The sequence below is a fragment of the Bombus huntii genome, chromosome 6 (assembly GCF_024542735.1).
Source record: "Bombus huntii isolate Logan2020A chromosome 6, iyBomHunt1.1, whole genome shotgun sequence".
NCBI classification, from domain to species: Eukaryota; Metazoa; Arthropoda; class Insecta; order Hymenoptera; family Apidae; genus Bombus; species Bombus huntii.
In genome coordinates this window covers 3,501,216-3,511,209 of record NC_066243.1, presented here as the reverse complement: position 1 = coordinate 3,511,209, position 9,994 = coordinate 3,501,216, and the positions used below count along the sequence as shown (strand labels likewise).

General features: G+C 40.3%; 1 protein-coding gene across 3 annotated transcripts in view; it reads left to right on the top strand.

Annotated features, from left to right (window-relative positions):
• Window positions 1-2,909: 2,909 nt before the first annotated feature.
• LOC126866585 (thyrotropin-releasing hormone-degrading ectoenzyme-like) overlaps window positions 2,910-9,994 on the top strand; it is a 26,840-nt gene continuing 19,755 nt past the window's right edge. The window contains exons 1-3 of one of the 3 annotated variants that reach the window (XM_050620364.1): window positions 2,910-4,520; window positions 4,751-4,959; window positions 5,056-5,213. In XM_050620364.1, coding sequence (XP_050476321.1) covers window positions 5,165-5,213 — 49 coding nt within the window. In that variant the 5' untranslated portion in view covers window positions 2,910-4,520; window positions 4,751-4,959; window positions 5,056-5,164. Of the gene's footprint in view, window positions 5,214-9,994 lie in introns of all 3 variants that reach the window. The other 2 variants (XM_050620362.1, XM_050620363.1) reach the window with 2 other exon arrangements.

Below are 9,994 nucleotides of genomic sequence, written 5' to 3'. Positions count from 1 at the left end.
GGGAATTAATGCTAGTAGTCAAGCAGATGATAGAGAAGAGGAAGAAACTCGTATAGGGTTGTATAGGGCAAAGGAAATTCTATTAAAGGGGGGGGGGGTAAGGTTAATTCGTACAAAAAAGGCATGTTTTTGTGAATTTTTTCTGACGATGCAGTTAAAATTTCTTTTTTAAAACCAATAGTACATTAAAGTATGACATTCGAAGAATATTCTATACAATTTTCACGGAGAAATATTAAAAAATACGGCAATGGCAGCAATTATTCGGACGTGTCTCGGAAAAAAGTATAATTACGGTGGCCCTCAGAACTTGATGCTGGATCACCAGAAATCAAAAAGTTAAAGTTCATTCGTTAGGTAATAATTTTCCCCAGGTAACGCTGCGAAGGTTTTTTCGAAATTTCAATTTTTCACTTTTTTGAAACACTTTGAAAGGAAAAACGCGATTTTGTGTAAAAATTTGCGGCTAATTCGTTATCTTGAAATAAAAATAATTAACAAATTTGAAAAGACTCTACAGCGTTACCTCGAAAATTATGTACAGAAATAGTTTTTAAAATTTCAAAAGAATCGGTGCAGTAGTTTTGAAGTAATTGGGGGCACCGACTTTGAAAACGTGAGTTGTGGGGAGAACGCTTTAAAGTTTTGAACACTAAAAAATCTGGTATAAAACGTTCATAAGCGAATTTTATCGGCTTACCTCTTCACTGCAATCGCGACCAGGCTCTCCGAAGCAGACTCGCAACTATCCCGCGCTACCTCCCCCGTGGCAGAAGTGTAGCAGAACTCTCCGCACCAACGACGCTAATACTACCAAGAAACGGAAAATAGAAACAACAATACAAATAAACACTCACAACAGGTTCGCCGTATTGGAATCCACAAACGACGCCATGGAAATCGTAGAACCGCCACCAAACCAACACTCACAGAGAATCCCTCCTCCCCCACCAATATTTGTGGACGACGTCATTGACATACAGACAATGATCAAGTCCCTAGAGAAAGATATCAGCAAGGAGGAATATAACCTTAAGATAAGCAACAATGAAGTAAAAATACTGCCGACGAACCCAGAAGCTTACAGAAAACTCACCAAGATACTTAGGACCCTGAACGCCAACTTCCACACCTACCAACTCAAACAGGAAAGGCCTTTCCGGGTGGTCCTACGAAACATCCACCACTCAGCAGGCATAACAAACTCTCAAAACTCGGCCACGAAGTCATCAACGTAAGTAATATAAGGCATAGAGTCTCGAAAGACCCGTTATCCTTATTCTTCCTAGACATTAAACAAAAACCGAATAACAAGGAAATATACAACATCAGTCGCCTAATGAACGCGATAGTAAAGATCGAACCACCGCTCGTGAAAAAAGAAATAGTGCAGTGCAAAAGGTGCCAAAGGTACGGTCATACGCAGAAATACTGCAACCATACTTTCCGCTGCGTTAAATGCGCAGGCACTCACTCCACTGACCAGTGCGCCAAATCACCGGAAACCCCAGCGAAATGCATCCACTGCCAAGGGGACCACCCTGCCAACTACAAAGGCTGCCCAGCATATAAAACACTATACACGAACAGGTACCCTAAGCTCAGAGCAAAAGAGGTATCCAACCAAACACCCAGCCCGCCGAAATTCACGACTATCCCAACCCCCTCAACCAACCAAACACCCAGTCCTACCAAATTCATCTCCATCTCAACCTCCTATGCCCAAGCAGTACAAGGCATCCAAAATAACCCGAACAGCCAAAGGAACCTTCCCCAAAACAGTGTCCCCAACCCACCTAACACAGACAACTCCTCAAGGCTTGAAAAGCTAATAGAGAAACAATCGGAGCAAATAAATCACTTGCTAACTATTAATTACTAACACTCATCGTGGAAAAATTAGCACGCCCCGACTCAAAATAAAACCAAGGCGCATAGCACTCTGGAACGCCAACGGTCTAGCGCAACACAAACTTGAACTAGAACTCTTCTTAAAACACCAGCAAATCGACGTAATGCTCGTATCGGAAACTCACTTCACCGACAAGAGCTACCTGAAAATAAATGGTTACAAATTCTACCATACCCAACACCCCAGCGGAAAGGCCCGCGGTGGCACCGGAATAATAATCAAAGCAAGTATCAAGCACTACGAACTTCCATCATTCCAGAAAGACTACCTCCAAGTAACAAACGTAGCAATAGAAGACTGTCATGGCACAATCACCACCTCAGCAGTATACTGCCCTCCCAGACACTCCATCGCCAAAGAAGACTTTGATAACTTCCTGGACACCCTGGGCAATAGATTTATAGCTGGAGGAGACTATAACGCCAAGCACACCTAATGGGGCAGCAGACTGGTTACAGCAAGAGGTAAAAACCTCTTAAACAGCATAATAAACAACAACCTCAACTACCTTACCACATACGAAACCACATACTGGCCCACTGACACTAACAAAATACCCAACCTTTTCGACTTCTTCGTAACTAAAAATATCTCATCAAGACACGTCCAGATCAACTCCTCGGCTGATCTCTCCTCCGATCATTCCCCCGTGATAGCAACAGTCAGTTCAACAATTATCGAGAATACACCTGATGGCTCCATTCACAACCAACACACCAACTGGCAGCTCTTTAGAGAAGTCTTTACACACTCAACTTCAGCCTTAACTCCACTAAAAACAAAGGAAGAAATCGAAGCAGCCACGGAATACTTAAACACGAGCATAATAAACGCAATCCGCCTCTCCACACCGACAAAGCCATCTATCAGCAAACAATAATATCCCCAATACATACTAAAAAAAATAGCAGAAAAACGTAGACTAAGAAGAGTATGGCAGACTCATAGATCACCGGAGGACAAGCGCAAACTTAACAGCGCAACTAGAAAGCTATCCAGAACCTTAAGAAACTATAAAAACGACTGTTTCCAAAAATACCTCGCCAGCTTATCCCCCACAGCCGACTCCAACTACAAACTATGGAAGGCCTCCAGGAAACTCACACGCCCCCCACAAATAATCCCACCTATCCGCCGTCCGCAAGGTGGATGGGCGCGAAGCCCTATAGAAAAAGCCGACCTGTTTGCTAAACACTTGTCAAAAGTATTCAAACCCCATTCCCCCAAAGCTGCCGCGGACGTTACTGAATACTTGCACACCCCCTTCCAAATGTCCCCTCCTATCGAACCCTTCACTTCTGCAGAGACTATAGAAGCAATCAGTCGCCTAAACCCCAAGAAAGCAGCAGGACACGACCTAATAGGCAATAAAGCAATCAAGGAACTTCCCACAAAAGGGATAGCACTCATCACATCGATTTTTAATGCTATCCTTCGCCTGGAACACTATCCTAAGGCCTGGAAAATCTCATTGATTACCCTCATCCCTAAACCCGGTAAACCGATATACGAAACCTGCTCCTATCGCCCAATCAGTCTTTTACCTACCCTGTCCAAACTATTCGAGAAGATGCTCACGAACCGACTCCTTCCAATCCTAGAGAACTTGAAAACACTCCCAGATCACCAATTTGGCTTCCGAAAACATCATTCTACAGTAGAGCAAATCCACCGCTTAACTCATACGATCAGCCAAACACTCGAAAAGAAAAAATATTACTCAGCGGTCTTCCTAGACATCCAACAGGCATTCGATAAAGTATGGCATGAAGGGCTACTATACAAACTTAAAAAGATCCTACCCCACCCCTACTACTCCATCCTAAAATCTTACCTAACCAATAGACAATTCATGGTTAAATGCCTAGACGCCACTTCCGCAACATTCCCAATAGAAGCCGGCATACCCCAAGGTAGTGTCCTCGGACCCCTACTGTACTCCATCTACACTGCCGACCTACCTATATCAAACGATATAACAATAGCGATATTTGCAGACGACACAGCGCTATTAGCTACCCACGCAGACCCGGTAATAGCCTCATCCACTCTCCAGCGAAATCTCGACTCCATGGAAAAGTGGTTTCACAAATGGGGCTTCAAAGTCAACGAAAAGAAATCCTCACATGTAACCTTCACGCTCCGAAAACAAACCTGCCCCCAGGTCACCATCAACAATGCAACAGTTCCTAGCAGGGACACAGTCCGATACCTGGGCATGACCCTGGACAGGAGACTAACGTGGAAGACACACATCTCAGATAAAAGGAAGCAACTAAAGGACAAACTAAAAAAAACTCTATTGGCTCACGGGCCGACGCTCCAAACTAAATTTACAGAATAAAATTACCCTCTACAAGACCGTAATAAAACCTGTCTGGACCTACGGAATCCAACTATGGGGAACAGCAAGTAACTCCAACATCGAAATACTGCAACGATTCCAATCGAAAACGCTAAGATCCTTAATAGACGCACCTTGGTATGTTACCAACGAAACCATCCATCGCGACCTCAAGATACCCACAGTCAAAGAGGAAATAGCAAAATATAGCGACAGATATAGCAAAAGAATCAACAAACACCGAAACGACGTTCTTTTTACACGGTAAATTGTAACAATTTCCACGTTAGATCGCGAATACTATGTTAAGAACATGTTTCTACGTACTTGCAGCATTTTTTACGATCGCTCTTTGATGTTGGCAAGTTAGAAGTAATATATCGACAAACACACGCAGTGCATGGATAGAGAAAATGAAATGCATCTCGATTTCTAAGCTCAGCATCGATTTATCTTCGTTAATCTGATCTCTTATTGAAAATTCTTATCGACAGGATCAAAAAAGCTAGACAAGACGCAGCACAAGGAAATGAAAACTAAGAAAAATCGAAGAACCGTGGGACGTAGCGCGAGGGAATGAGAGATAAGGAGAGCAAAGGATTACACACGGCTGAAAGAATGGAGCGATTCCGAGGCAACGATTGAAAAAAGTGGGGGCACCAACGTGCATTCGGAGTGTTGGCCAGCATTCACGTATTGCATCGTACGTAGAACGACTAATTGCGTTGCACCTGTACGAACGAGGCGCGCAAGCAAATTTAACTTTGTCATTTTCCAAACAATTGAAATTTCGCCACAGATCTTTCTTCCACTCTGTCTCGTCCACGTGGCTAATTTTCTTTTCGTTATCTGTTGCCTGTCGCACGCGATCGGTAGTTTTTAAATCACAGAAACCAGAAGCTGTTCACATGAGCCGAGGATCTATTTCCAGTTGGCAGGACTATGGACGCAGAAGTTGTAAGTGATTGACGATTGCCTTTCGTTGTTTCATTCAATTTCCACGTCGTTACTTTCCATCGATAATATACGCGTATGTTTTTTGTTCAATTCTTTAACGATTTAGCACAACCGAGAGATGTTCGTCATTCAGCATTGTGTCTGCGGTATCGGATGAATTATTTCGCGTTTTAAAGTATAAAATCACGCATGGAATAAATATATGTCACGTAGGAGATTTCTAGATGGAACGTTACAACGTGTGGATTGCGGATGTTTACCTATTTTTACGAAATTTTATATTCCAGAAGTTTACAGAATGCATGTAATACGCAGAAATACATACGATATTTAAATTATGCCGCTTACTATGATACTTAGTAGACGAAAGAAAATTCCCTTTAGATTCCATTTCATTAATTACGTTCGTGGAAATATGAAATTACATAAACATCTGTAGTCTAGTTACAAGGAAAGATAAAACACGTGTAAAATATATTGCCAACAATTTCTTCCAACAATTATTGATAATTTTGAACATGAAACAGTATATATCTCGAACCGTAGTTTGTTCTTACGAATTCGTGTTCATGTGCTCGTTTGTGCTCATTAACCAGCTATCGTTGGAACTTTTTCATTGGTATTTATTCGTTTCTCGATAGTAGTCATTACATTCTATTAGCAGATAGTTAAGAATCCATGTGTGAACGCTGAATAATATTTGCGCGATGTCGCGTAATACGTAGGGGAAAACTTTGAAATTAATTGAAGAATGGAAAAGTCGAAAGAAGGTGGGAGAAGATAAACGTGTGTGTTAACGAGCCGATAAGAACGCGTGACAATCTTCTAGTCGAATAAAAATCAATATGCTTGGGAAGTAACTTCGAAAGAAAGATAACATTTCACTCGTTTGCAACGAAACTAATTGAAATTATTGTAGTTGTATCAAGTATATTCCCTCGAGTACATGTGAAAATAGAGTCAATCTAGTTTCCTATTTATTGGTTTCTGATAGCTTTTTACAAATTCGTTAATAATACCAGACAGCCTATAAAATTGTGCGACAACTATCCTGGACTTCTAAATTGAAAAATATATTTCGTACTTTTTGTTGAAAGAAATGCGTCACATTTTATACAATTTTATCGTGCAGTTCTATTTAGTTGGAATGCTAAACTCGTTATTTACAGAGTTGCTTTAAAAGTAATATATTATGTTCAAATGAATTTAACGCTTGTTTGCATTGTTTTACGCTTGTCCAGCATCTGCATTGAAACAATACGACATTCGAAAGAATAAAGTTGTATTTTCTTGAAACATATAATACGAAAGCCCAAATGCTATCAACGCTAAATGGTTTCATTAAAACATTTTCTTTCGCGTAAATCAATTTCCTCGTAAATTCCTGTTCTTGTAATGCCACATTAAACGTACATTGTACAAACGTACATTGTACAAACTACTGCTACATATAAAATAAACGGTATATAAAGACACCAAATTTACTTTATCAGAATATTTTGTATATCGCATTGATATAACAAATGACTGTTTCCAGTATAGTAAAAAGTAATTAGCATAAAGTTAGTAAAACTCGTAGCGTATTTCTAAACTATTAATTACCAGCAAGTCTAAACTTTTCTTTGTCTATTGCAATAATCCCATGCTTTCTGTACTTCAGATAGCCAAAGATAATTCGCATAACGAGTATTTAAATGGCAGCTTATATCAGAATTATTTTGTTTCTTTGCTGTGAGCTTTCTAACGGGTGTCCGCGAATATCAGGTAAAATTGCACGAGTTCCTCAGATATGATCGCTTAAACGCGTTCCCGTTGTCGTGAACATTAGTAAGAATCCGCATTGCTATTTTCCACGATTGTAATTGCTTGATTGTCAGAGACGTTCGTGTCTCTGAAGCGTAACCGATGTGAGTGCGCGGTAGTTGGCATTAAAAATTCGCTTCTTCCACGGAGCTGATCGCGTACATTTCCATTTCTTCTTCTATGAAAATCCCAATGGTTTATCCGTGTGTGGAGAAGTCGTGAATCGATGGAAGCAATCGGATTACGCGTAACACGAGTCGCGTATAATTCTAAGAGGAAACGTGCGATTGCAGTGATTATGTGACAGATGCGATGATTTACGTTTCACGTGCACGCAAGTGTGATTGCGATTTTAAGTTTGCATCGAGTATCAAAGTATTTTAATGCACGATACGATCACCTCTACGGTTTCAATCTCTTCATCAAAGTATTTCTTATCAAAGCATAAAGTCTAGGATAGTAATTTGAAGCAAACTGTAATATAGACATTGGTACAATAATTGTAGTAATTAGCAAAGACAAGCAAATGGCAATATTCTTATGGACGTTTTGCTCGAAGATTATGTATCATACACGTTTGATTAACTGTAAGCATTTGCACAAATTGCTTTGAAATTGACGATAGAATCTAAGCGATACATATGGACGAACGTATGAACATACAAACGTAACTGTTACGTTTCAATTACATTTTTCTAATATTTCACCTTCGCACTAAAAAATCGCTGAAAAATATTAACGAAATTTTGGCTTTAAACAATAATTCCAACTAGCGCTTAATGATACAAATATCAGAAATTTCTGCCAACAAACTAAGAGATTTAAATAAAGAGATGCAATTCTGTCCCATACTATGTTTCCTTATAAAGACTATTACCGACTTCGGCGAATTTTTCCTTTCGATTAATTTTCCCATTTACTGTTTGCTGTTTATTGAACTGCTTAATATACGACTGATATACGATAGTTTAATAAACGACTAGATGAACGTGGATTAGGTAGATTTTCAGTTTCGTTTTGTTTATCACGTTGATCACGCACCATGTGACATAACGTGTCACACAATCTTGCAGCGTATTATATCGCCGTGAAAAACTACACGTCCAATTCGCATACGTAATCCTACTGTTAGTAACCTTCGGCCACTTCGCGTGCGCTATCGTCGTTGATAGGTATATTTTTATTTTCCTTTAGTTGAAACGATTCAACGTGTTGAGCGAGCACACGAATTAGGTCAATCATAGTGGAGACGAAAATTAGTGGCGAACAAAGCAACGCAAAGTTCAAGCAAGCGTAGAACACTTCAAGTTAAACGATTCGAAGAATTTCATAGAACCGCGAATCGAAGTTTACGAGTATGTGGTACGTACAATTAGCAACGCTAACGAGATTAACTATGGAAACTAACGAAGGGAGAGGGAGGAGCACTGCTAATCGCAGCTGTACAATTTACAACGTCCGATTTATGCTCGCGTTTATGCCTGGTCGTAACGATTAGGACTAGGTCATATGGAACATTCAGCAGTTTAGAAAACTAAAATTGCTCAATACTTTAGTGAACAAGTGAACTTGATGCAAACGATAAACGTAGGGTATCAAACACTTTAGACGTATTGTAGCGTAGGTTATATTAATCTACAGTGCCACATGTCAAATTAATCTCGTGTCACTAATATCTCGTACTAAAGTGCTCGACGTAACGCATTTGCTATAGGGCTTTGTTATGGACTACGTACTTGCAGGTTTCTCGTCGATAAACTTGCTTGTGTATGTATTTATATATTATATATTATGTATTACGTGCTGTATGTTATATTGTAATGCAATATACAATATGTAGGCTGGACCGTTTAAATGGGAACACCTAAATATCTGCGTTATTTGAGGTTTTATGGGAAAAGTCCTTAAGACAAAGTTGAAGCATTTCAAGAGGCGCATGTTGCGGTTAAGATTGTTTTCTCCCGGTCATTTTTCCACGTATTTCAAGGTAATCTGCATTTTTAAAACGGAGTATTCGTTTGGCTCTGCTCCCGGTACGAGGCTCAGTCTAGGACTTAAAAATTTCTTGGGAAGCGATTAGTGATTGGATAGTTTCATCAACTAATGGAGTTTGGTCTAGTGGACAATAAAAGGTGAAAAGTGGGAGTAAAGACGCTTAAAACTATCTACATCGTGGGATGACTGGATGGGACGTCGGGAGAGACACCGGAGGATCCAGCCGACGGGGTAGACCGTCGAAGGAAGGAAAAAGAAGACAAGGGATGACTCGAAGATTGTCCTTTACTCAAAAGGGAGCTTGAAAGATGTCTCAATATTTCCAATTCCTAAGAAAAGCTTAAGAATAGAGAGAGGCTCATTTAAACCGGCGCGAAGTCCGACTAAAACTCAAAATCATCAAGAAGATAGAGAAATGAATGTGGACTCTCAAAACGAATCCACCGACCAAAGTCTACTTACTTTCTCCTAGCACCGAGAGAGTAAGGACACATAAACCTGTTAGGCTGGTCGTAAGGAGCAACATGTTTGAAAAATCAGAGGATGAAGATCGCTGGATATTGGAGAGAAGGATGAAGGAATCTTCCTCGTCCTCGGATAACGGGGAAAATCATTCACACTCCGGCCCAGCGATATAAGAGAATCAGTAAAGATACTGCAAGTGTTAATGATAAACACAAACATGATTAAGGATAAACTGGAAGACTCCTCCGTAAGAACTCTCGTAAAATTCAACATGAAAAGTATCAAACACCTCTAAAGCACGAAAGAATGGCTGGAGAAATTTGTGAAAAGGGAGGGCTTGTACAAAAGAGCTGAGAAGCCCAAACACACTACGAATGCTGCTACTCAAATTTCCCTGTCGTTTGGAGGGGAACAAAAGAGAGATAAAAGGGGATAAGTATCGAACGTAGGCACTCAGACCGATAAGGGAATAACCGAAGTAAGTTGGATATCGAGAAGAAAGGAGATCTCGCCTTTGG